Here is a 27,753-nt window from a genome sequence, read left to right on the forward strand (position 1 = left end):
ATAGATATATAGTTGGCCACTGAGAACACAATGCTAAGCCACAAGTCTGATCCAGCAAGCTGTTCTTACACCATATGGATATATGATTATACAGTATAAAAATCTGAATAAATTATAAATTTAGTGTGACATTCCAAGGCATCACAAAGCTGAGCAGGTGAAAGGATTTATGGATCTAGTTGTAAAATAAGTCCCTCTACATCAAATTTTAAGCTGAACATTGCCCTGTTTTTTGGTTTTGCTCTTCTCCTTGCCGTCTGGGCACTCCTCCCACCCTTGGTTCAGTGCTCCCAGTTTTGGCAATTCTTGTGACCTGTGATATTTGCCAGAGCTTCTGGCTTCTCTGCTTAACTTCAAGTTTCCCTGATGATTAAACTGACAACTGTTTTAACCCCAGCAAAAGATGTGCTCCCAAGCTAGTCTGCTGCTGAATACAGTCAAATTAACCACTTTCTGGACTCTGGTGCTCAGTAGCCATCCAGTCCAAAGGTTTGGAAGCAAGTATTGTGCCACATCCAGTTCTGGTCTGTTAGTTGTACTATACAATTGGCCTAATGGCAGATTCCAAACCACCACTGTTTCCCATGGATTGCCAAGACTTTACCAGAATAGCCCCTCTTTGGTTTTCTTCTCAGGGTTGAAAAACGCAAGACAAGAAAATGCACATACTGTACAGGTAAAAGAAACCAGAACTGATATGCCTCAGCCATCTCCTAAATTCCACCATACAACTCAAATAATGTTACAGCTGGTTGCCTATTGTCTCTGTTGGGTTTTTGTTTTGTTTTGTTTTGCATATTGAAGAATTTACATTTTCAACAAGCCTTTTGAGTCTGTATCTGTATTGGATTTCAAACTTTTATTGTTAATCGCTTCAGGATGTTTCATGGGTAGCAACAAACAAAAAGGCAGGCAGACATTTCAGGGAGTTTTTATACATGATGCCCATGTTGTAATGGAATCAAAGTGGAGCTCTCTTCTGCCCACTCTTCCCTTAAACGTGGGCTCAGATAATTTTTCATCTGGGCACTTCTGTCAGTACTTATTTTATATGGCTAACAATTGCTTTACTGCCTTCTAGATTTATCCATTCTGAAAAGTTCCGGTGGATGAATGGAAGCTGCTGAATGGAATTAGTCAGCCATCCACCTTCAGAGATGGTTGATCTAAGCAAGAGCAAGCTAAGAATAGTGCCTCTCATGGTATGATATGGTACCAGATGCTGCACTCTGTTCTTAAACCCATTCATTATCCCTCCTTGCTGTAGTGCTTCATTCATTCACCTGTAATTATTCTTTCATGCTATGAAAGTGACAGAAAAGTTCCTTTAGTAGATTGTCCCCAAACTCAGCTTTTTATGCAATTGTAATACATGCACAACCGCCTTCCCCAAACATCTGCTGTAGATGTAGTGGACCTAGCTAGCTGGCTCCGATGGGAGTTATAAACTCAAACACCCAGAGCCGGAGGGCACCAGGTTGGAGAAACCTTCGGTGCACATTTTTAGAACTGATGTCCTTTTATTGGCAGCTAAATCAGCAATAAAAATAGCAGAGCCAACTTTAGCAGGCTGGATGAAATGTTCTTAATGGGTGTGCCCTTTCGTGACAGTGGGGAGGCACAGCTGAGGAAACAGGAAAGATCAGATGATACTTGCAGCAACTTTTTCATGGGAGACAGAAAAGGGCCTCCTTTCCACGGGTGTTTTTAATCCCATATAGAATTTACATTTTGCAAACACAGTTCTGCTGCTCAGAACCCTTCACCAGTCAGTGTGTGGCCTACACTACAGAATGCTCAGGACATTAGTCTCATCTGCCAAATCTGAAACAAAGGTGCCCTCTAGTGGTGCATATTTTTCCCTCTTCATACATTATTTTTCTAGTTCTTCGGGCTGAGCATAAATGACCTCCCATAATTCTCCACTCTTATTTGCAGGCAGCAGACTTGGGAGTGGGGGGCATTTTGTGGAATATTTCTGTGTGCACATGCAGTTCAGAATAAAATTTAAGACTTTAACCGATGCGAAAGATAGAGGGGGCTTCGCCCTGCCAGACTTAAGACTTTATTATGAATCAGCAGCGTTTTGCTGGCTGAAGCAATGGCTACTTCTGGAGGATACAGACATTTTGGACCTGGAGGGATATGATAACAAATTTGGCTGGCATGCATATCTGTGGTATGACAAGGTAAAGGTGCATAAAAGCTTTAAAAACCATATAGTCAGGAAAGCATTGTACAATGTTTGGAATAGATACAAAGATCTATTGGAAAGTAAAACCCCCAGGTGGCTATCACCAATGGAAGCTAAGGAAGTGAAAAAACTTAACATGGACTCAAATTGGCCTAAATATTCTGAAATTTTAGAACAAGAAGGTGAAACATTGAAGCTTCAAAGTTTTGAGAAGCTAAAGCATAAAGTTCGAGACTGGTTACATTATCGTCAGATAAATGAGACATTTAAGCAGGACAGGAAACTTGGCTTTCAGGAGGAGAGGTCAAAGTTAGAAACAGAATTGCTAGAACCCAATACTAAGAACTTATCTAAAATGTATAATTTGCTGCTGAAATGGAATACACAGGACGAAACGGTGAGATCAGTCATGATTAAATGGGCACAGGATATAGGTCATGATATTGCGGCTGCTGACTGGGAACAGTTATGGACCACCGGTATTAAATTTACGGCATGTAGTGCCTTGAAAGAGAATATAATGAAAATGATCTATAGGTGGTACATGACCCCAGTTAAGCTGGCAAAGATCTATCATTTGCCCAATAATAAATGTTGGAAATGTAACGAGACTGAAGGTACATTCTATCATCTTTGGTGGACCTGCCCAAAGATCAAGGCCTACTGGGAAATGATCTATAATGAAATTAAGAAAGTCCTTAAATGGACATTTGCTAAGAAACCGGAGGCTTTTCTCTTGGGCATGGTCGGCCAATTGGTACCAAAGAAGGATAAGAATTTTTTTATGTATGCAACCACAGCAGCAAGAATCTTACTAGCAAAGTATTGGAAGATGCAAGAACTACCCTCTCTGGAAGAATGGCAGACGAAGGTGACGGAATACATGGGACTGGCAGAGATGACCGGCAGAATCCGTGACCAGAGGAAAGAGACAGTGGAGGAGGACTGGAGAAAATTTAAAATATATCTTAAGAACTATTGTAAAATTGAGGACTGTTAAGATGTTAGGGGTAAGAAATCGAGAATTACAGCTGTAAAGGGTAAATCTTACGTAAATTTAAAAGAGATTTGAGCTAAAATTGACTGAAGGGTTGCTGAAAAAATGTTAAAACAAGGATGTGGTGAAAGGAAGGTATGGGGAAGTCCAATTTTTGTTGTGTGTTTTTGATGTATGTGTTTTGTTTGGTATTGTTTTTATATGTGTAAAAAACCAATAAAAAATATTTAAAAAAAAAAAAAAAAAGAAATTCTACAGTTCAGAGGCAGGGAAAAAAGAAGAAGAAGAAACTCCAAATTTTTATCATAATAACATCCTCATAAATTTCTGCTCCAATCTACTTGGTATGCAGCCTTCAAATAACAAAGACAATACAAGCATGAAAAAGTTGTTTTAAAAGAAGCCTTGAGTACCCAACAATTCCTACACAGATTTTAAAAAAACAGGCACTGCAGCTGCTATACTTGCAGGTTTCTGATATATACTGTATTTGCATTTCAAGCATACATGCCATCTGCACCTGGCTTCTAAAATACTATCTATTGCAGAGCTCAGTCCCTCTCCCTCTCTTGCTCTCATCTCCATGCTTCTAGCCCTGCTGTTCCTTGTGCCCAGACTAGTCTTGCCTCCCCTGCAATCTCCCTCTTCCTATCTGCTTTCCCCCCTTGGATCCTTTCCTAGACTATCCTACCCCTACCTACTCTATAGCTACTGGGCTCTCTCCCAAGCCTATCCAAACAGTATAAAACTGTCTCCACCATCACTACCATAGATCACTATTCTGTCATTCTACAGTAGGCCTTTGATATTCAAGAAAGTGGTTAATGTAATGTAACATGTTGTTGTTGTTGGTTTTTTTAATTAAAAAAAGTGCCTATAAAAACTGCAGATGGCAAGCACTACCTTAAAAGAGGCATCCCTTCTCTCTCGCATGCCTCCTATGCGTGCAATATCTGAAAACAAATTATGCTTCTTGCTTCAGAAATATTGACTTTCCCATATGTAGATTTAATCAACAATTTTATCAACTGATGTATGAAATGGAACTCAGGGCAGGGCTATGAGGACAGACTTCCTTGCTTCACACTGAGTTATATGGGCAACATAAGTGGGTAGCAACCTGATACACAGTTGGGCATTTAATTAGTGTAACTATGAAATTCAGGAATAGCCATGGACACAGATAATGGAGGGGGGCAGGGGGCATTTGCCCCCACCCATAATCAAGTAAATCAATAAAAATACTAAACTAACCAAGGTTCTGCCCCCTCCTAACATAAAGCCTACCCCACCCCCAAACATAAATCCTGGCTATGCCCATGGCAATAGCATTTGCAAGGCTGCTCATCTGTGCCAAAAAAATCTCTGGAAAAGCAACTTGTGGTGAAGCCACCAAAGAATCTGTGTGTGAAATAGCTAATTTGACCCTTGCGCACAGGCAGCATGTGACCCAAGCCGTCTAAAAATGCTGCCATCCCACTTTGAGAGTGAATAAGACACACAAAGGTTGGGGCCATGGCTTTCCCCAGCACAGCTCTCGTTTCCTGTTTTCCTAAACCAGTAACAGATGATGCTGGACCAGCTAAAAAAGAAAAGTTGAGAATGATTAAAACCTTTTTTAAAAAAGCAAATGCATCTGACTGCTTCATGAAATGTAGTTAAAAATTGGGGGAACAGCCAACGGCTATCATTCTACTGGCTAACACTTCCCTGGCAGACACTGCTTAGCTTTGTTCAGGCTGCTTGTAGTCATTTATCTGGCGTTGAACTCCCTATGCAAATGGCTGTAGTTTTCCAGAGAATTTTGAGCCTTGCAGAACTTAGCCAGCAGGCATTTCTCAAAGGCTGCTAGCTAGGAAGGAAGGAGTCACAGAATAATGCTGACCAACTGACAGGGAAAGGCCAGTAGAAACGTAAAAAGGTCTACAATGGTTGAAAAATGCTAGGATTCCTTTCCAGAAAACTGGCTGCCTGAATTGTTTATACTGGCAAAGCAAAATCATAGCAGCATTCACTTTTATGGTTGTTTCATTCCCATGCCACACACATTCTTCTCAAGGTTTCTTTTCATTCTTAAACTTCCTGGTAGCTTCTGGGTATTGATTTTAATTTTATCTTGTGGTTTAGCTACTTTTGATGCAAAATAAGTACAACCCCAAGCATCATATTAACAATGCCAGTTTCTAATGAGGGTACAGTCACTTTGTAAGCATTGCATGGCTGCTGATTTCATGAAATGAATAAGATGGGAGGTGGGCAATTATTTATCTTCAGAGAAGCGGAGGGCGGGGAGCCCTATCCAAACTAAATAGCAGACTGTGATCTTAGGTCTGCTATAGCTCCACTGATGTGCATTGTGCATTTTCTATATCCACCCTCAGGCATGTTTTGATGCCTGTTTCATAGCTGTCAACTTTCTCCCTTTTTAAAGGGAAATTCCCTTATTCTGAATAGGATTCCTTGCAAGAAAAGGGAAAAGTTGACAGCTATGGCCTGTTTACATTGCAATGTAGAAATTTCCTGTGGTATGAGAAACTAACCTTGGTATCCCCAATGCCATAACTTGCAAATAAAGAAATGCTAGTGAGATTGATTAACTTTTTAAAAATAGCAATAAAAATTGAAATGCATCTAACTACTTAATGAAAAAGGTACCTTTAGCACAGCAATTGGGAAACCAAGCAAGAGGCATCACTCAACTAACTACCACTTCCTTGGTGCAACCTGGCAACTGTTGCCTAGCACTGTTTTGACTGTTGCTCATGGGCAGCAATCTTGGGCATTTTTGTTGCCTTTGCTTTTAAGCAACACATGGCTGATTCACACATGCATGCTCATCCCTTGCTCATCAAGATGCGACTTGCATGTGGGACTGAATCATCACAGATCAAACACAATGCACTTAAGTAGAGGAATTTCACACATTCACCAATGTGTGCTGACTAATTCAATGGTGGTCAGGAGGACTCAGCCCACTGAAGTAGATGTGCACACATGTTTAGTAACCCTGGCCATCTTAATAGCATGGAGTTATAGTCCAGCAAACAGTTCACCAGCAAAACATGTGTATTCCTTGATAAACAACATATAAGGTTGCATTCAGACATGCACAAGAGAAACTTGATAGCAGTGCAATAATACCCATGTCCAGGATAACGGGAAAAGTAACTGAAAATACAATGAAGGTTTGTGGCTGTTTGTACACTAAGGTTTGTAAACTAAAAGTTACTAGAGTTTTGTCAGTCATCAAATTTGGAAGGTGCCCAAGGCTATCTTGATACCAATTCCAGGATCCTACTACCCTACATTCCAACTGGAATCACCTGGAGAGGGAATTTCCCTTATAGGGGATTCTCATTCATATGTGCGTTAACGGATTGTGCGTATTCAATTGCTCCTTTTCTATCCATTAAGTGCAGGAAGCAACTTCTCTGTTTGAGCCATTCACATAACATGGTTGCCAGTTCTCACATGTCTAAAAATCACGCAGTGAGAATTGCTGTCATCAGATTCCATTACAGCTATTTGTGCTGAATTGCACATATAGGAAAAAATATGCTCTGAACACCCTGCATGTCACACAAAGTAATACACTCTGGTAAGGAGTATAAACACCCATTTCCTTATGCCCTGACCACAAGGTTCCAAGTGGCCTAGCCTGCTTTCTAGCTACTCAAGCAAGACCTCATGTCTTTTTGGCTGATCTTTGCCTCAGTGTCAAATTTGATGTTACTTTTTCCCTGTGGTTAGCATCCACATCATTTTTAGGTTAAAAAAAATACTTGGCACAAACCCCTTTTTCTTATAGCTGGATATGAATGTGGGAAGTGAGGTTTAACCCTTCCACCGAATCCCCCCAAATCCCTGTGTGCTAGATTAGAAGAAGAAAAAGCTCTGTTGGTCTCTGCTTTTCAGCCCCTTCTCTCTGCCCTTTCTTTCCTCCACCCCTTGTGTTCTCTGCCTCTTGAAGAGAAGAGTCCCATCAAAACTGATCTTTATTTTCATCACAAAAGTTGGTCTGTTTGTGGGGATTCTATTATCTTCAGTGCCATTCCTTCCAAGTTAGAATGTTCACAAACATTCTATGACATCACAGCAACTCAGCCACCCACAGCCAGAGGCTTCAGACATCCACATGCATACAACCCAACACCACCACAAATATCACCTTACAATATAATAAAAAAACATTTGTGGCCTCATATGGTAACACTGTTCCACTCAGTACATGATAACAGACCACTGCCATTACTATGTATCTTTTCTGTCACATGTCAAATAACAAAACAAAACAAAACAATCCCCCCCCCCCGGTCTTATTCCAATTCACAGTTTCTTCCTTGGAGCAGAAAACCGGAGGAGTTGTAGCATTCAGGTTAAAAACTGCAGGCCTCAACTAAACATGTCAACAAATAATGCATTGATTGTTTGGTTTGGACATTTCCAGGAATTACAGCATGAAATTCAATAAGACTACTTTTGACACCACTGTACAAACATAGCCCCAGTCACTTTGTTACTTTTTCCAGTGTGGGTTTCTCATCACCTGAGGCAGAAACTCACTGAAACATGGAGGAAAGGATCTCAGGGAACTTTATTACATTTCCTGAAACCAACATCTTCTTCAGTCCCTCATTTAGTATTGTGCTTCCAAAAACAGATATCAGGCCCTTTCTTGACACTGGAGGAAGTCTTGTCAGTCTTGGCTCATTTAGAGGTCAAAGTTTAAAAATTCCACTTAAGGATCAATGGTTTAAAAAAATCAAAATCAAAGTATAATGTATTTGATATCCGATGACAAAGGAGGAATTCCATTTGTTTCCCTCTGTCTTAGGACTGGTGGTAGAAAAACAGGATTAGATGCTGCTTCCAGAAGACTGTTGCTCATGAAGATTTGCTTTCAGTTATTTCCATCACTTGTGTATGTCCTGTTGCTAGACTTAAAAATCTTTTCAAAATTGTACTGTAAAACACGAAAGGAACAAGAAATAGTAATATGAAAAAGAGGCTAAAGGCATGCAGAGACTTACTTTCCATCTTCCCTGCTCAGGAAATCACATTCTGCACATACATAAATTGCATTTGGAAGTTCTTGTCAAGTTCATGTCACGCTTACATTGCAATTGTGCATTCGACAAATTTATAAATATGTAACAGATAAACCAGGCTTGTAAATAGCCACACACCTGTCTATTGATTTCTATGCAAAAGTATATAAATGGGATAAGCATCCTCCCATGGATATGAATGGGTTCAAAAATGTGCCTTGGCCAAATCATGTTGCATGCATGGATAGGTGAGCTAGCAATTTTTTGTCTGCTTTGGTACTTTTTGTGGACATTCACAAGGCTGGGTAGAATATAAGAGTTAATGCTATCAGGCTCAAACCGTACATGATATTAATCACCCATGTAGCAGAGAAAGTGGGCACAGCAGTTCTTCTGTCTCTTCCATTACACTAGAACTCAGGGTCATCTAATTATTAAACTGATTAGCTGTCAGTTCAGGACTGAAAAGAGAAAGTGCTGCTTTGCATAATACATAATTGCTAACTTCACTAGATTTGCTGCCATAATATCTAGTGATGTCCACTGAATTAGACTTTTTTTTTAAAAGGGCCTTGAAATGGGATTAATCAAGTTCATCAAAGAGGTCTAAAAATGCCCATTACTGAAGTTGGCTATATGGAATTAATGTTCAGAGGCACTATCACATTTTACCTTAAGTCCTATTTCAAGTCTTCAAGCGGAAGAGTCTGCACTGATATAGCCAAATGCATAATCCAAGAACAAAGTTTGGGGGAATCCTGAGATTTGCAGCAGTATGAACAACAACAACAACAACAACAACAACAACAACAACAACCCTAATGTTGGGGAGTGGACATTCCATATTAGTTTGAAATGGATACAAGTATGTTTGCTCCTGGGAGGAAAATAGCAGCTGTTGGGGTGGGCAAATTTGGATTAAGAAAATAGTGGCAGGGGAAGGGTTAAGTCTTCATCTCCCAGTGCCACCAGCCTGATCTGAATCCCTCCCCCTTCCTAAAAAAGCAACAACACAAAACCATTAGGATATCTGTCAGGGGTTCAGGGAGAGAGGCACAGATGAGGGAGGAGACTGAGAGCGAGGGGGAAGAATCCCGGAACGAGGAGGAAGAGGATGACAATGACTTGAGGGTTTCCATGAGTCTTTCAAGTGAATCGGAGGATTCCCAAAAGGGGGCGCCCGTGGTCAGGCCAAGGGGAGTTACAGGGGGGACTCGTCAGGAGCAGGGGAGCAGCAGGGGAACCCCGAGTGGGAGTTGGAGATCGGGGCCGGCTTCCCCGCCGGAACGGAGTGAAGGGGGTGGAGTTCCCAGTGTGACAGGCGGAGCAGAGCAGGAAGCAGAGAGGGGAAGGAGATCGGGGCAAGACGTCCTGCCGGAAGGGGCGGAGAGTAGTACAGAGAGTAGTGTAACTGTCAAGAGGAAGGTCAGAGGTAGCGAACGCGCGCCAAGTTCAAATGTGGAGGCGCGCGGAAATGCAGAGAACCCGGAGGAGGAGCCTGGTCCCAAAGCACGGAGGAGGGGGGAGCAGGCGTCTGGGGATTCAGCGTCAGGGGAATCCAGGAGGGAAGGAACCCAGGGGGGCAGAAAGACCCTGCGGAAAAGGAAGGACAGGAAGAGGTGGACCAGCACAAGCCTCTTAAACTGGTGTAGAGGCGGGACTGATTCAGAGGGGACTTCAGCGGTCTAAGCGTAACAGACGTGGGGCTGCGCGCCTCGGCTGTGGAGCAAACAATGTACTTCAATAAAGACTTTTATAAATAAAGTGGACTTGGCGTTGGTCTCTTGTGAGCTGGGACCTGAGGTGGCCCTGACAATATCCAACCACAGATCTCCAGGTGTCACTACTAGCCTCTCAAAAGTGCACTGATGCATTGGCTTCTACCACAACAGATTTATACAGAATGTGTTATTATGTGTTTCAGACTGGTGGTATTTTTCTACTCCCCATTACATTCACTAACCTTGCACAGTAATCTCATCTGCATCAGGACTTCTAGGAGTGCAGCTGTGCTGGTCTTCAACACCCTTGCCGGCAGCAGAAAGCATAAAAGAGGTAATAACATAACAGTAGCTGGCCACCTATTTCCTCCAAAATTAAGTGACTTGTGTTTAATCTTTCCCTCAAGGCATATGAGCAAACCTGGCACAGAGGTCTATTGTACAGCAGCATATATGTGCCTTCTTGGCTCAACAGATGCAGATATGTCTATAAATTTTTGCTTTAGCAATCTTTCCAAAAAGACGGGTTGGGGATTGTAGCCATTCCTATGGTGAACGCATTGCCTGCACAGATACTGCAAGTTCTTTATATTTAGGTTCTTAGAATGAGTCTTTTTGCTTAACGTGTTACATCCAACATCTGAAACATATTGCTTTGTTGGTTTTTGATGTCATTTGATGTCCATGTCCTGTGTTGGGAGGCCTTGGGTATAAGAAAGCTAATCGGTTGTTGCAAAAGTAGGCTGGGTGGATAAGAGCAAAGCACAATAGAGGAACTGCCCCCTCCTTGCTGGAAAACTGATGGCTTTCAGGATGACAAAAGATGAATACTAGGCAGCTGGTGAAAACTAGGTACTGATGGTCACCTGTGACACCTGTAGTATTTTTAGCCTGGAGCTGGAAAAACCATCACTGAATAACTCACAAGCTCCATCTGGGCTTAGGCAATTAGCTTAAAAGACAGGAGTTTTGATTTAAGTGCATGTTGTCACAAGACAGAAATACTGTCAAGCTGTAGATTATTAGGGAATGATGTCTGTCTGTCAAGGAGTGGAAGCAAGATTGCACAATGCCATTTTCCTTAGCTGAGTAAGAGCTCTACATATATAAATTCCCTCACATTCCACTTTCAGAAAAAGGAAAACCTTTATCATAAAAACACAAACACTGCCAAATGCAGAAATCACATTCCTTTGCCTACAAGGCGCGCATCCCTGTGTGCCAGAGCTAGTTCCAGTGTCCACTTAGCTCAATAGCCAAAGCACTGTCTTCATTAATAGCCATAGATCTCGTTTTCTACCCAGGCTGATTCTTTGCTTCGCCCCACTCGGTCATTGCACAGTTCGTATATGTCATTGGTGACAAATCCACTTTCGGTGCTGGCCAAAGTCACAAAGCCGCTCTCTGAGGTGTTGACAGCCATATTGTCATAGTCCCCAGAGAGGTCATCGGGAGTATCTTCTCCAGGACGGGCCCGGAAAGAAGAGTTCTTAATGTCTGGTCTGGTCCTAGCGAGATCGGTTTCTGACTGTTTTCTGATTACATTGTATATCTCCAAACTGGGGCTGTTCTGTCTCTTGGGGGACAGCCAGGTATCCTGTTCCTTTGCGTTCATCTCCGTTTGCTCCCGTCTCCTTAGAAGGGAAATAAATAAAAAGGTATTAGCTTCCTTTTATCTTCCACTGGGCCACAAAACACTTACTAAGAAACTAATCTCGTGGTGTTAGTGCAGAGAAAGTGTGTGTACACACACACACACACACACACACACACACACACACACACACACACACAGTCTGTGGCCACATAAAGGAAGAGAATACTTCAGTTATGGTCAGCTTTGTTTACTGTAGTATGTAGTGGCAGAATCCAATCTGAACTTAGCAGTAGCAGGAAAAAGAAAGGTAATAATAACTGCAGGCAAGAAATTAACTTCCTTTATCCAAAAGCAGAATTTTACCCTGGAAGTGCATACAAGCTAGCAACAGGAAGGACACCTAAAAGTGATAGCAGCAGATGTTTGTGTGTGTGCACATTTGTTAACATGCCCCTTTCTCAAAATAATGTTTATTCATTAATTAAATCTATATCCCACCCTTCCTCCCAGAGGAGCCCAGGGCAGCAAACATCAACACGTTAAAACAATACAATTTGAAACAGAATAAAAATGAACATGTTTAAAGCATTTTAAAATAGTTTGAAAGCCACCAAAAACATTTCATTCCAGATGTGCTTAATAGTAATTTCATTGAGCTTCTTACAGTCTGTTCACAACCCTCCCCTTCCATTATAACCCCACTCCCAGTTTTGTTCTACATTCATTCACACTGCCCCTTGGTCCTGACCAGATGCTATCTATGACAGCGTATCATAAAGCCTCATGCTTTGCCCCATATTGTGACTTGCCTCTTTGCATAAAGCCAAAAGCTGAAAATGGCTGTGATGACCACGAGGAGGAGCAGAACAGGAATGCTGGGGATTAAGAAGTAGGCAAGGCTCCAAACAGGCTCTGTTGAGGGGGAAAAGATACTCTAACTTTCAGTGGAAAAATTAACAGGCATTACTTTTTCATGCAGTTATTGCGCTCCAGGTTCTCTGTGCATAATTTCCCCTTTTTCCTTTTAACTTTAGCAATGGGGGCAGGAAGAGAGGATATAATTAGCACAAGTATCAGGATGTTTTAACTATCTCTGCTGTGGTGTTCTCCAGGAAATCAAATGCTGTATTACAGGCTGTGGTAATGAATGATAGTGCCTACCTTTAGCTTCTTTGAAAGTTTTATTGGTTGCAACTTCAGGAATGGGTTCTTCTGGGGATGTGGGTGTAAAGGTTTCTGTTGCAGCTCCTAGGAAAGGAATCTGGCTATTACAACTCTCATAGCTGTCAACTTTCAGATTTGAAAATAAGGGATCAGCAGCCTCGAAAATAAGGAGTCAGCAGCCTCACCTTTTCCCGGGGACAGTCTACGGGATATCTAACAATCCAGGACAGCAGCGGGAAGCAGCGCTGGAATAAGGGAATTTCCCACAAAAAAGGGGGTTGACAGCTATGCAACTCTCCAGGAGAATGGCTTCATTGCACTGTACATTTTAAAGCAGTATCATGCCACTTTAAGCAGTCATAGCTTCTCCCAGAGAATCCTGGGAACTGTAGTTTGTTAAGGGAGTTGCGGGCAGTTGTTAGAAGTTGACTGGGGAACACTCTGGGAGCTGTAGCTGTTATTTGGAACAGAATCTATACCATGCACTCAAATTTTACTGATGTGAAATTTACCTGCTTGAGAGGTATTAATTTCAGAGGCAGCTGTTGGCTTTTCTGCAAGGGAAAAAACACACAGACATACATTTTCTTCTGCATTTGGTCACCAGGAGAAACTTAATCCCACTCCCCCAATGTTTTGGCTTATCCATGGACGTTCTTGGCACATTTGATATTGTGTCCCAGAAGTTTAGTTAAGGAGACCATTTTTGGAAATGGCTTGCAACTTGTCACTGAAACCATTTTTCCATTTCCCTTGTCATTTCATCGCCTTCAGATTTTTTCGGTGCCCAATGGTGATACTTAAAAGTCTTAACCTGCATCCTCTCTAAGGGTGGCTCTCGAGAAGCTATGGTTCCACACGATTCCCTTCTAGGTTTCTTGATGTTCCTATGAGCAACATCTTTAAGTATGTGGCCACTGAATGCTAGAGACACATTACTGTACTGCACATTGCAAACTCCATCAAAGCTGTGAGAACTAAGCCTCACAATACAGTACAGTGGTACCTTGGGTTACATACGCTTCAGGTTACAGACTCTGCTAACCCAGAAATAGTATCTCAGGTTAAAAACTTAGATTCAGGATGAGAACAGAAATCGTGCTCCAGAGGCGCGGTGGCAGCAGGAGGCCCCATTAGCTAAAGCGGTGCTTCAGGTTAAGAACAGTTTCAGGTTAAGAACGGACCTCCGGAATGAATTAAGTACTTAATCCGAGGTACCACTGTATCTTCTTCTGAGTTGGAAACTGTTAAAAAAAAACAACTGGAAGAGGAAGGGGGAACAGAGCGTGAAGAAAGAGCTGTGAGTGAAGGAGGGCCTTTCCCCCTCCTTTAGACCACCTGGGAAATGCATGAAACCTGCTGTACCTGGAACTGAGTGTGGAGAGTACAGCTGAATGGCACACAGCTGTGGGCAGCCTGAGGAAGTGCCATCCACTTTGGGCCTGCCCATAAAAAGCAAGTCTAGAATGAGAGCCTAGGGTGATGTCCTCTGTTTCCAGGAACTCGTCTTCTTGTGAGACTTTTGTGGGGAGCTGAGAGTTTGTTTGGACCCTGGTTGAGAACCCTGAGGCTGAGAGGGAGGGTGTGCCAGAAGGGAGGAAAAACCTAATATTGATTTATATATATTAGTAACTCTGTATTAATGTAACATTTTTATACGTACAGTGGTACCTCTGATTAAGAACTTAATTCATTCTAGAGGTCCGTTCTTAACCTGAAGCACCACTTTAGTTAATGGGGCCTCCCACTGCTGCCGCCGCTGAGCGATTTCTGTTCTCATCCTGAAGCAAAGTTCTTAACCTGAGGTACTATTTCTGGGTTAGCGGAGTCTGTAACCTGAAGCATCTGTAACCTGAAGCGTCTGTAACCTAAGGTACCACTGTACCTGTAACTCTGAATTTTAGCAATATTTTGTTTGAGTTGTCTATTGTTCCTTCTTTTTTGTATGCTGCTTAGAGATATTTTTTAATATATTAAGCAGTATAGAAATTGAATAATCTTTCAAGCAATAACCAAATATACATTGAGTTCAGAGACTGCCCCAGTAGCATTTCCCTTTTAATTCCTTATAGCAGTGCTGAGAAAACTGACTATATGGAAGGATGCTGGATTTCTTCAAAACTGGAGAGACATCACAATATACAGATATATGTTATTAATCATTCTTGGTTCCAGTTCTTTCAGTTAAGGCCAAAGGACATAGGATGTTCATTCCACAACGACAAAAGATAAAGTCCATAATTAGCAAGTTAACTCTTAGGACTCCATAACACAAGTAGACATTGCGTTTAATGACACATTCCCAGGCATTCATGTATCCCTTTGTGGCGTTTACTCTCCCATGTGTGTGACATCATACTGGGTTCATAGGGAAAGGATTAACTAATTGTAAAATGACTAACCAATGGGAACCCAAGGGGCAGAGTTAGCTGTCTATAAGGTTTAAGCACAGAGAGAATTTGTTAAGAGGAGTTAGAGTGGTTAAGAAGACGGTCTGGAGTTAGACGAGAGAGGGAAGATAAGTCTGTGGGTTGGGCTAGTCTGGTGTGAGAGAGTGAGAGAATTTGTTAAGAGGAGTCAATCAAACAGTTGAGATAATCAGTCAGCAGGTATTAGGAAGGTATAGGCCGGTAAAGAAACTAAAGTTAAGATACTGATAGGAATATTATCTGAGAAGCCATAAACTCGTTAATGTTTGTAAAATAAACTTTTTCTTTTGATTCACTTTTAACAACTGACTGGACTCGGTGTTTTACCAGAGAGTAACTGGTTGGTGGCAGTGGGGAAGCGATCACAGTGGTGGCACAGGGAAAAATAGACCGTTAAACGTCCAGGGACCCTGTGTGATCGCCCACCCATCATTACTAGAAGTCTCCCACACCACAAATGACCAGCCCCTGAGCCGAATTGCACATCACAGGATATGGACTCCGTTACCCTGGGGATATTTGCAGATGAAGTTGTTTTTCATGCTGCAGCTGTCATCATTCCACTGAAACATATATGGTCCCCCATCGCCTGCCGGTGCTGAGGGCTGGTGGTACATCACAACACAGACTTCACTTCCACAGGAGGGCTCGTCTGCGTACCAGTTTCTGTGGAATCAAAGCAAAACATCAGGTGAATTGTTTCTCCTTGCCAGGAGTTCTCCCCATGAAGGGCATTTCGCAGAGCAGAGAAATACATGGAAGGAAACAAATTCACTCACAGCACCTTTTGACTTTGTACCTGCCGCTCTAGCTATTCACGTGAATGTGGAGGGGGCAGATGTCAGGGACAGCAAGGCTAGAAGCAGGAATCCATAGCTCTGTGCACAGCTGCCCCCCTATGATGAGCCAGGGGAGCTTAATAATAATAATAATAATAATAATAATAATAATAATAATAATAATTTATTATTTTTACCCCGCCCATCGGGATGCGGGTGGCGCTGTGGGTTAAACCACAGAGCCTAGGGCTTGCCGATCAGAAGGTCGGCAGTTCAAATCCCTGTGACAGGGTGAGCTCCCATTGCTCGGTCCCTACTCCTGCCAACCTAGCAGTTCGAAAGCACGTCAAAGTGCAAGTAGATATATAGGTACCACTCCAGCGGAAAGGTAAACGGCATTTCTGTGTGCTGCTCTGGTTTCCCAGAAGCAGCTTAGTCATGCTGGCCACATGACCCGGAAGCTGTACGCTGGCTCCCTTGGCCAATAAAGCGAGATGAGCACCGCAACCCCAGAGTCAGTCACGGCTGGACGTAATGGTCAGCGGTCCCTTTACCTTTACCCCGCCCATCTGGCTGGGTTTCCCCAGCCACTCTGGGCGGCTTCCAACAAAGATCAAAAGTACATTAAAATGTCACGCATTAAAAACTTCCCTGAACAGGGCTGCCTTCAGATGTCTTCTAAATGTCAGGTCGTTGTTTATTTCTTTGACGTCTGATGGGAGGGTGTTCCACAGGGCGGGTGCCACTACCGAGAAGGCCCTCTGCCTGGTTCCCTGTAGCTTTGCTTCTTGCAATGAGGGAACCGCCAGAAGGCCCTCGGCGCTGGACCTCAGCATCCGGGCAGAACGATGGGGGTGGAGATGCTCCTTCAGGTATACTGGGCCGAGGCCATTTACAGGTTGGAGCATCTCCCTAAACAGAAACGGGATCCCAGGTGCTGGAGGACCCAGGCGAGCCATTGGCTGTCCTCAACAGGAAGTGCTATGGCAGCTTCCTCTTTAGGCTGGCAACATAGGAAGCTGACTTTTGGTCAGACTATTAGTCTATCTTGCTCAGTATTGTCTACACTGACTGGCAGCAGCTTCCCAAGTTTGCAGGCAGGGGATGCTCTGAGCTCCACCTGGAAATGCCAGGAATTGAATCTGGGACCTTCTGCAAGCAAAGCAGATGTTCTACCAGTGGGCTATGCCCTTCCCCAGACCAATGGTTCATCTAGCTCTGTGTTGTCTACATTGTGATTTGCAGTGGCTCTCCAAGTTTTTTTTAATGGGATGTTCTGAGTCCTACCTGGAGATGCTAGGGATAAAATCAGGGACCTTCTTCATGTAAACCAAATGCTCTATCCCTCTACCTGATTGCCATTCAGGCAGGCAGCTTTGCTGCATTATTTTTGGCATCCGTTAAAAACATTTTTGTTTAGACAAACCTATCTGGTTATGTTGAATGTTTACAAGGTTTTAACCTTATCGTTGATGTTAATTATTATTTGTATGTTTTAAATAACTGGTTTTTTTTACTGACAATGTTATTATTTTATTCTTTTTGTAAGCCACTTTGAGGTCTTTTATTATCAAATGGTATATACATTTTATGAAGCAATACATAAATAATACCGCTGAACTACAGCCCATGGGATCTGTCTCAGCCATAAGCCTTCCCTGGCTGAACCCAGGTGCTGCATGATGCTAACAGAGGATACGCAAATGTGATATTTAGTCCCTTTCACAGTCCAAAGAAAGAATACTTGTGCAATTTTTTCCTTGCCATGATTCTTGTTATTGGTTATATCAGCAGGATACAAAGCTGGATGGGGCCATGTTTGATCACTGATGTTCTGGTACACAAATTTTATTGGTTGATGTTGGTCATATAGGATAAAGCCACAACTATGCCAGAAAGTAAAGGGCGTGGCAGTTGCTTGCACTCCTAGCATGGGCCTGAAGCCCCAGTTTGGTACTGTGAGCTGTGGGAAGGTTCTCTGGAAAGGTTAGCACCATTGCTATCAGGAAACCTGTTATGCAATAATAGGTTGAGCTCTTGACATCCTTGACACACAGGTGTACCTAAGCCAGGAAAGCAAAACACAATTATGGCCGAAAGAAATTCTCTGGGGCTTTGGATTAAAACACCAATGCTTTTTCAAAAGGTAGAACTTATTTATCAATGGGTAGGAATCTCTATTCAGAACACTTAATACTTTTGTTTGACTGGCTAACGAAGTATGAAGGAACTCATACTTCTGTTCTGAACATGTGGACTTACCGAAACGTGGACAAACTTCCATCTGACCAAGAGTACAAGTTTGGGCATTCAGTGCTGTTGTCAGGATCTGATTCTCTCCTAAGCCCTATCCAGAAGTCGCCATCTGACGCTGAAAAGCTCCCAATCATCTTCTCAATCAGTTTCTGTTCTGACTGTGTTTCTATACTGACTAGGTCTCCTCCATCTCTCCTACAGGCCTGAAGAGCTTCTTTAAAGCCAACCCTGCGTACAACATTATGCAAGTAAACGATCTTGTAGCACGGGCGTTGGGTTCCTCCACGGCAAATGGCATGTCCTGAGGAAGACCAAAAAGAAAAAGAAAAACCATTAGCAAACCAGCAGGAAAAGGTATCTGATACTTCTCCCATGATGAGTTTTGTGCTGAATGAAATTTCTCTCCATTAACTCACATTAGCACTCATAAATCTAACATGAACTGGAATTAAGAACACCTACTTGCATATCATGGCCAGTCTAACCACATTTCCTTTGACTGAAGTTGACGAAAGCATTGCTGTCACATTTTGGCCAGATACAAAAATGAGTGCCAGCCATAATTCTGTTGGTATGTGTGCTCAAATTTTGTATTAGGTGAAAGCTTCTTATCACAAAAAATATTAACTAAACTAGTTCATATTAAGGCTCATTCAATCTCAGAATTTGTGTTATGAATTTTTCATACAGGCTGCAGCTCAATAGTAGAATTGTCATGGTCTGGCAGGATGCCGAGTGGGGGGCACCAGGTGGGGAACCCCCGAGGGAAGAAGGCTCAGAGCCTGGGGATTGGTGGTGGGATGATACTGAGTGGTCAGAGGGAGAAGAGGGAGCTGACTGGGAGGAGGAGGTTTAGTGAAGGGGCAACAGGGTTTAGTGAGCAGGAAGAGACTGGGGCAGAGAGCAGTCCAGAATCAGAGGCAGACGAGGAGGCTGGTGAGGAAGGGGACCAAGAGGCAGAGATGAAGCTGGTTGCTGAAGAAGTCAGGGGGTCTCTCCTTCCTCCTGTGGCCAGTTCCCCTCACCCCTGGTCTTCCAGAACCAGAAGAGGTATGAAGTGAGAGGAGCAAATATACACAAGGCATTGAAGTCTCAGATCATTTGGGGGATGATCCATGGCAGGAGGAGCCTTAGGGAGCTGTTTGGGACTGCCTTACTGGAGCAAGATCTACTGGGGAGAGTTGCAATGCTCACTAGGCCTGGCCTCCTGAGCTGTTTCTTTGAATAAAGAGAGTTAACTTCATTGACACCATGTGAGTTATTGCGGACCTGCTCCTGAAAACCGCCCTGACAGGAATTCATGTAGAAGGTTCAGTCCCCAGCATCTCCAGGTAGGACTGCAAAAGACTCTTGTTTGAAACCCTGAAGTGCCATCGGCAATGTATGTGGACAATACTGAGCGAGGCGAACCAACGGTCTGGCTCCTTATAAAGCTGCTTCCTATAAACCTATATCATCAGCCAATCTCTGCCTCGTGAATTTCACAATGTGACTTTTATATAAAAAGATAGGGAACACAAAGACCACATCCGAGTAAATCATTTTAATTAGGATTTTTATGTCCACATTTATCCAGTGCAGAGTCAAGTGTTCTGTTTTAAGAAGCCAACCATGGAACATGGATTTCAGGACAGGATGTTATAAACCCCTACGATGCAAAGTGGTGTTTCTAAAACACATTTTGAGAGAGATCCTCGTGTTTCTATTCGTCCTTAAATGTACAAAACAAAAGTCCACAGTACTCCATTCCAAGGATCTTAATACAGCACAGTAATTCGACTGCGTGGGATTCCAATGTCTTAACTGCAGATGGCATACAAGTTAAAATGCTGAGCACAGCAAAAACAGTCTAGTCACCATCGATAATCTGACCAACATGCATCTCCGATGAAACACAAAATACGTTACCTCTCTGAAGAATCAGATCCGCAGCTGTGAGGCAATAGGAAGAAGAGAAAAGCACATCACTTATAAAATTGGCAATGACCAGGACTGCAGAATATCCAGCCCTTAAGAGTGGGCTGCTTTGAGGTGGCTAAAGTTTTTGCAACAACCTGGCAATTGTCTGCATTTTATCAGCAAAATTTGAAGTTATTTTTAGCCAAGGCAGGAATGCAATGCAGTTGATTGCAGGCCGGGCACTGCTACAAGTCAACTTGTCCAACCAGTGATCTCACTCTCCTGCATACTAGAGATGAGTCCATGAAACTAAAGGTGCTTAGTTATTAAGTAAGGTGTTGATTTCAGACTGATTAGCCCTTAATAAATATAGCTAAAATTCTAACCAGTTTCTCTGCTGCATCAATATGTTAGGCATTTTTAGTGCAAAGAGGTAGATGCAGAGGTCCAAGTTCAAATTCCTCCTTAGAGATGCTTCACGTCTTGCACAGCGGCTAGATCACACTGGTGTTCAGTGCAACACAAACTGCAAATGTGGAGGGCAGATGGGTGCTCCAAAACAAGTAGTGGATATGCACCAGAGATCCATGGCCGATCATAGCTCTTTGAGCAAGTCCCTGAACGTTTAGGAAAGCATGTCTGTCGGTCAGGTGTTTCATATCTGCTGCAAAACACACTAGCAAACACCTTATTAATGACTCAGACAAATAATATGAAATAGTTCTGCAAAACAGCAGCATAGCTTAATATAGTGATGGGAGGCCTGAGTTCGAATCCCATTGTAACCAAGGCCTTGCATAGCTCCCTCTCCCCCCCATATCTTCTGTAAAATGGGAACAATAATGTTGTATCATCTATGTTTTTGATGAGGATAACTAAGGCCTACAAATAGCAAACATGTGGTAACCATCAATCACGTGGCAGTATATTAACGTATTAGTTTCACAATGAAATCATAACACGGCAATTGGGGTGGGGGACAATAGCATGCCATGCACAAAGTTGCACACCTTCAATTACACACACAACACCCTAGCAGAAGTTGCTTTATGAGTTTCCCAAGACACATTAAATTGATCGTGTGTGGGGCTGATTCTACATGCCAAAACCATAAAGTGTGTCCCCAATGGTAATATGAACTGGCTATGTATCTGGCCCTCATTAATGCAAAAGAAAAGAATGGTTGGAAATGCCTGTAGCATTAATAAAAGAAAAAGAAAAACAGGCACCTTTTAAAATACAAATACTTGTTCAGGTAATTGAGTAATTTTATTATGCTTTATTGTACGACTGAGATGTGTATTTTGTTTTAGTTTTACATTGCTCACATGATTCTGCAGCAGCCTAGAACAGATAGGAGCACTTATAGCTGTGGGGGTGAAGGAACAAGCAAATCCAGACAAAGCAGGCCTGACTAGTACAGAACAAATGGAAATTCTTTGGCAGTACTTATTTTCAGACAGTTTCCACACTTAGAGTGGGGAAAGAGTTTATTCAAAGGATCTTAAGGGGGAGGGGGAGAAACACACACACACACACACACACACACACACACACACACACACACACAGTGTATATATTTGTGTATGTATGTATGTATGTATGTATGTATGTATATATGTGTGTGTGTGTGTGTGTATATACACACACACACACACACACACACACACACATACATATACAATGTGTGTGTGTGTGTGTGTGTGTGTGTGTGTAGTTATATATTTATAGGCCAGCTAGAAATATTGTGCGTCCCCAATGAGCTGCCCACTTCACATCACAACAGTATTTTAAGCATCCTCTTAGAATAGATAGATAGATAGGATGCTTAGAATATTTTATATAAAACACACACACACACACACACACACGCGCGTGTGTGTGTGTATAAATACTGTTGTGATGTGAAGTGGGCAGCCCACTCTACAATATTTCTAGCCGGCCTTGCCTGTGGAACCGCTATGGTTGTTGCCAAAAGATGTCCTGATTTCTGAATATGGCACTGGAGCTCTTAAACCTCCAGCTTAAAGCCCAGTATAGGCTGTAGCTTAAGCGATAGCTCATTTGCTCTGCATGCAGGTCCCTGGTTCAAGCCCTGGCACCTCCCAGCGGGGCTTAGAGAGCCCTATGTCTGAAACCCCGGAGAGCCACTGCCAGTCACTGTATAGAAATTACTGAACTGGATGGTCAGATTCAGTATAGGGCAGCTTCCTATGCCAGCTTTAGTAGTAAGGGTTTTTTTTGGGGGGGGGGAGCTATAGTGACTCAGTAGTGATAGATAAGCATTCTAAGCGAGCTCAGAAGCAATTCTCCTTGATGGGAACAGCTGGAGCTCAGTGGTACACTGCCTGGTTTGCAGGTTCAGTCACCAGCATTTCCAGTTCACAGGGCCAGTTTTAAATAAGGACACCTTCCTGCAACTGTGGAAATCTGCTACCAGTCGGAGCAAACAATATAGGCTAGATGGACCAATAGCCTGACTCACTAGAAGGCAGAATCATATAAGCAATATCCATTTTGCACAACAGCACCAGCAGGGCAGGACGCTGGGGCAGATGAGCAGAATGACCAGGAAATGCCCCAGCTGAAGCCAGACTGGCTAACCACCTTTTGAAGTAAGCGAAGCAATGCCATCTAAAGAGAGGTGCCCCATAAGTCTATTCTGCCCAGTGTTTAAAATGACTGAACTTAACCACTGCTTTTGGACGGGAGCTCAGATGAAGAAGAGCGTACACCACCACCCCCTGCAGCTCACAGAGATTCTCAGGAGCAGACCACCAGCTAAAATAGACACCACGGGGCCAGCTTATTTCATAGAATTGTAGAGTTGGACCCTGAGGATCATTGTAGTCCAACCCCCTGCAATGCAGGAATATGCAGCTGTCCCATACGGGGATCGAACCTGCAACCTTGGCATTATCACCATCGTAGTATAGCCAGCTGAGCTACCCAGCTTAACTCAGTGAAAGCAACTTCATATCATGTCTTCCAGCACTGATCCCCAGTACTGAAACCAGGGTCCTGGGTATCTGACTCATGTTAAGTCTCCCTAAGATTTAAGGGTGCCCGCTTGAGAGAGATCTGCAGAATGTGAAGCTGGCAGCCCATCACTTCCCCCCTCCCACCATGCCAAGGCAGCAAAGCATCTGCCATAGTGCCTTCCCTGTTGGGGCAGCCCCATTCTGCACCCCTACTTCTGCTGTGTCCGGAGCTTTAGCAGCCCAGAGCAGAGCCTGGAAGGGATTCCAGGTTCTCCGCTGCAGAGATACACAGGGTCTCCGCTCCACTTGGGTGTTGAAACGCACGCAACTTTTTGCAGAAAGCTCTACCATCGCCCACCCCCTTCCTTCCGCGAAAGAAAACCCCTGTCTCATTTAGTCCACCCACAATCCACTTTGTGTATCTGTAGAGTAAGCAGTAGGCTGAAGACGAGGCCACCCATATCAGCTGGGTCGTCTCTGGGGTGCCATCAACATTTTTCTGGGCGCAGTCCTGCACACAACTTTGGCAGCGCATAGCCCCTGGCTTTCGATGGGATGGAGACTGCCAAACCACACAGCCAGGACTGCATACTTTGGTTGCCTCCCTGCCTCTAGAAACAGATACTAAAACTGGCCGGCCGTTGGTCCCGCTTTTCTCATGCAGAAGGACCCCCCCCCCTCCATTTCTGGGAGGGGAAAGCTCTGCACCTTCACAACCGGCCTGCTTCTCGTTGTTGCAGCAGCAGTGTTATTTTTGTGTGCGCATTAATAAAAGTGCCATGGGGAGGGGGTTAGCCCCCACCTCGGGCACCGCTGAAGCTGCTCTTTCACCCACTGTTCTCTCTCCAACACAGAATCTTGTCCCACCCCCCAGTTAATGCACCACTTTCCTCATCCATAGGCAGGTTTCTCAGTCGGGGCTCATTCCAATGATTTAATACCCCCCTCCCCAATCCAGGGATAAGTACCCAACCCCGTGCCCAAAGCGCTCCCCATTCCAGAAAGCGGAGACGCAGCTCCAGATCGTCCCCCCTTAACTTTTGCATTTGCGTTCAGTCCTCGGGTGTGGGTGCTTCCCCCCACCCGCTGCAAAACAGGAGGGGACCAGCCCGAGACCCCCGCGCCTGCAGCGCCTGCCTCTCTCCCCAGCCAACTCGGGACCGGGACTGATGCATCCGCTTGCCTAGCCCAGCCCGGGAGGCACTCACCGCTGAGCAGCCGCGTCCCCTGCCCGCCCGCCGGCCCGCAGAAGGCAGCCAGTAGCAGCAGCAGCAGCAGCAAGTTGCTCCCCGCAGCGGCTCCTCCGCCGCGTCCCCGGAGCCGCATGTCGCGCGGCTGCACTGGCGGCAGCAGCAGCAGCAGCGCAAGGGCAGCAGCGCGAGCTCCGGGCGAGCTTCTGGCAGCAGCCAAGGCGGCGGCGGTGGCGGCGGCAGCAGAGCCGGCTCCGCCTCCGGGCCAGGGGCCAGCCGAGGGGAGGGACGCCGGAGAGCCCCGCGGGTGGGGTGGGGAGACTCTGCGCGGACACTGGCACTCACTCTCTCGACATGCCTGCCGAGAGGGGTCGAGAGATGCTTCGGTAGCCAAAGCGGAGCCCGGTGCCAAACTGATGTATGGAAAGAAGCTGCGGAAGTTGTGGGTTTTGGGGGGAGGTGGGGGGAGCATTCATAAGACACACGTTTCGAAAGCAGAATGCGAAGGGTTTTGCATGAGGAATGTTCCCCGTGCAGATGGGGATCCGAAAGTTGACTCGGCAGTGAAACGCTGCAGGTCTGGCCTGCACAATGCTACAGGCCCCCCCCCCCCCAAGCAAGCGGTGGCAAGGATGCCCTGACAATAGAATCATAGAATTGTATACAGTGGTACCTCGGGTTACAGACGCTTCAGCTTACAGACTCCGCTAACCCAGAAATAGTACCTTTGCTTCAGGATGAGAACAGAAATCGTGTGGCGGCGGTGCGGCGGCAGTGGGAGGCCCCATTAGCTAAAGTGGTACCTCGGTTTAAGAATGGATCTCTGGAACGAATTAAGTTCTTAACCCGAGGTACCACTATAGTTGGAAGGGACCCCAAGGGTTATTCAGTCCAACCCCCTGCAATGCAGGAATCTCAGCTAAGCATCCATGACAGATGGCCATCCAACCTTTACTTGAAAACCTCCAAGGAAGGAGAGTCCACCACCTCCAGAGGGAGACGTTCCACTGCTGAACAGCTCTTACTGTCAGAAAGTTCTTGATGTTTAGTCAGAATCTCCTTTCTTGTAACTTGACACCATTGGTACGAGTCCTCCCCTCTTGTTCCCTCTCCCATGTGACAGCCCTTGAAATATGTGAAGATGGCCTATAATTCCATCATAGCTCATCTCAGTCTCCTCTTTTCCAGGCTAAACATACCTAGCTCCTTCAACCTTTCCTCATAAGGCCTCACCAAACAACTCACAACTACCCAAACAACCCCAGCTGTTCACCACGTACTCCAACAGATACGTGGGCTCAGCCAACGTGCTTTAGGAATATAGAATGTTGCCTTGTGCCAAGTAATGACTCACTGGTCCATCTAGAATGGTATTCTCCACACTGACTGGCAGCAGCCAGTATCAAAAAGGGAGTCCCTCTCATTGCAACTTGGAGATACTGCAAAGGAATGAAACTTGGACTTTCTGCATGCATGCAAATCAGCTGGTCCACAGCAGTTACATCTTTCCCAAAGTCTTGAGGTTTGTCTCCTCTAGGTGGATGGTCAAGAGGTCATGTGACAAGGAAACAGCTGGCTCAGACTGTGATTTGACACATCCCACAAAGCTTGGGGGATCAGACTGGGCGGGAGACCAGAGTGGCCCAAGGCACTGAAACACTATGGGTGCTGGTGAACTCCCTGCAGTACTTGGAGGAACCTCATTCACACAACCCACCTTCATTATTTGCCCAGGCTGCCAGGTTTCTCAGCTGTATGGTTTCTTATTTCATTTCTGGCAGCCAATGGGCTGAATCCAGGTTAAATGGAGCCTGTCGCTCCAGAGCAAGAGATCTGGTATTGGCTTGTGCTTTGGAAGCAAAAGGGAAGAAAGCAGTCTGAGTGGAAAGTTTCCTTTGCACCACTTCCAGTGTCCGAATGCTGACCCTGCATTTCTCCCGCTTGTTTCCGGAGGGTTGGGGAGCTGGACTGCACCTGCTTCCTGGCTTCCCAGCCATGTTTCTGCTCATCCAGGCTTGGAAACAGTTTCTAGCTGCCAAAGTGAAGATAAAGTAGACTCAAGATGCTACTTGCATCATGGCTTAAAATAAAGAGGTACATTGTGGGACAGGGAACCTCTTTATAACAAAGTTATAACAAAGCCTCTGAATAACAGTTGCTGGGAATTGCAAGTGAGGAGAGAGCTCTATTGCACTCAGGCCGTTCTTGCAGGTTTCCTAAAGGCACCTAGTTGGTCACTGTGAAAACAGAAGGCTGGACTAGATGGATCATGGGCCTGATCCAGCAGGGCTCTTCCTGTTTGCAAAGGGAACCTTCAGGTTTAAACTGTTGGTCTAAACACCCAGCAAGTGCTGTTTGTGAGCACTTTATAATAATCACATCATAGAACTGTAGAGTTGGAAGGGAGTTTAAGAGTCACCTACTCCAAGCTTCGGGACGTGGGTGGTGCTGTGGGTTAAACCACAGAGCCTAGTACTTGCCTATCAGAAGGTTGGTGGTTCGAATCCCCGCAACGGGGTGAGCTCCCGTTGCTCGGTCCCTGCTCCTGCCAACCTAGCAGTTCGACAGCACGTCAAAGTGCAAGTAGATAAATAGGTACCGCTTTGGCGGGAAGGTAAACGGTGTTTCCGTGTGCTGCTCTGGTTCGCCAGAAGCGGCTTAGTCCTGCTGGCCACATGACCCGGAAGCTGTACGCCGGCTCCCTTGGCCAATAAAGCGAGATGAGCGCTGCAACCCCAGAGTCAGCCACGATTGGACCTAATGGTCAGGGGTCCCTTTACCTTTACCTTTAGTCCAAGATCCAGCAATGAAGGAATCACAGCTAAAGAATCCCTGATCATCCACTCTGTTTAGAAACCTCCAATGGTGTTGACTCCAACACCTTTCAAGGTAGTCCGTTGCACTGTCAAACAACTCTTGCTGTCAGAAAGTTCTTTCGAATGTTTAGTCATAATCTCCTTTCTTGTAATTTGAACCCACTGCTTCAGATCCTTTGCTCTGGAGAAGCAGAAAGCAAGCAAGCTAATAGAAGTGGTAGTTCCAGTAGCCAACTCACAGTAGGATGCAGAAATCTAAATTGCTCCAATTTCGAGGTGTGTGTGGAACCTGATAAAACACCTTCTGCTATTTTTCAAGTTTTTCACCCAATTATCATGAAAAACAAAAGGTGTTTTCGGGGCCAATTCAAACATGTATACCACTTGATCCCTACGATTTGTAATCAATGCTAGAAGACTGTCAGCTGTATTTGTGAACTCGGGTGATCTAAAAGTTTTGTTTCTGGCAAATGATGCAGCTTTGCTCTTAGCAATTCCATAGATGAATACTAGTCATTCTGATCATCTCCCTAATTGCATTCAAGGCATTTCTAGAAAGCTGCATTGCAATGGCTCAAAGAGCTAATATTAACACACTGCTACGCATTCTCTGGAAGAAGTGTCAGCAATTTTCTAAGTAGGATCCTGAATTATTAGCAGGATCTCTCTCTCTCTCTCTCTC

At 44.4% G+C, this 27,753-nt stretch overlaps 1 protein-coding gene and 1 long non-coding RNA gene across 3 annotated transcripts; one reads left to right on the forward strand and one right to left on the reverse strand.

The window, feature by feature from the left end:
- The first annotated feature begins 1,095 nt into the window (after positions 1 to 1,095).
- Positions 1,096 to 19,867, forward strand: LOC114585770 (uncharacterized). The gene is made up of 4 exons (XR_013390868.1): positions 1,096 to 1,202; positions 10,164 to 10,294; positions 18,387 to 18,539; positions 19,762 to 19,867. It is a non-coding gene; the product is annotated as an uncharacterized LOC114585770 (long non-coding RNA).
- Positions 3,473 to 24,742, reverse strand: LAYN (layilin). Of its 2 annotated transcripts, XM_028708642.2 has the most exons (9): positions 24,274 to 24,742; positions 20,094 to 20,117; positions 18,192 to 18,486; positions 15,659 to 15,816; positions 13,234 to 13,275; positions 12,719 to 12,805; positions 12,367 to 12,469; positions 10,203 to 11,594; positions 3,473 to 8,154 (listed from the first exon to the last, which is right to left on the reverse strand). In XM_028708642.2, exons 1-8 carry the CDS (start codon positions 24,725 to 24,727, stop codon positions 11,234 to 11,236), a joined length of 1,524 nt encoding a protein of 507 aa, XP_028564475.2. In that variant the 5' UTR covers positions 24,728 to 24,742; the 3' UTR covers positions 3,473 to 8,154; positions 10,203 to 11,233. The 2 variants fall into 2 exon arrangements, with proteins under 2 accessions (XP_028564475.2, XP_077775677.1); XM_077919551.1 differs by lacking the exon at positions 20,094 to 20,117.
- Between the last annotated feature and the right edge of the window lie 3,011 nt (positions 24,743 to 27,753).

The sequence above is a fragment of the Podarcis muralis genome, chromosome 15 (assembly GCF_964188315.1).
Source record: "Podarcis muralis chromosome 15, rPodMur119.hap1.1, whole genome shotgun sequence".
In the NCBI taxonomy this organism is placed as follows: domain Eukaryota; kingdom Metazoa; phylum Chordata; class Lepidosauria; order Squamata; family Lacertidae; genus Podarcis; species Podarcis muralis.

Coding starts and splice junctions, on each gene's coding strand:
- LAYN (XM_028708642.2), bottom strand. CDS start 24,727: ATGCTCCCCCCACCTCCCCCCAAAACCCACAACTTCCGCAGCTTCTTT. Junction 15,817..18,191: donor GGAAGTTTGTCCACGTTTCG/GTAAGTCCACAT, acceptor TTGATTCCACAG/AAACTGGTACGCAGACGAGC. Junction 12,806..13,233: donor AATTAATACCTCTCAAGCAG/GTAAATTTCACA, acceptor TTCCTTTCCTAG/GAGCTGCAACAGAAACCTTT.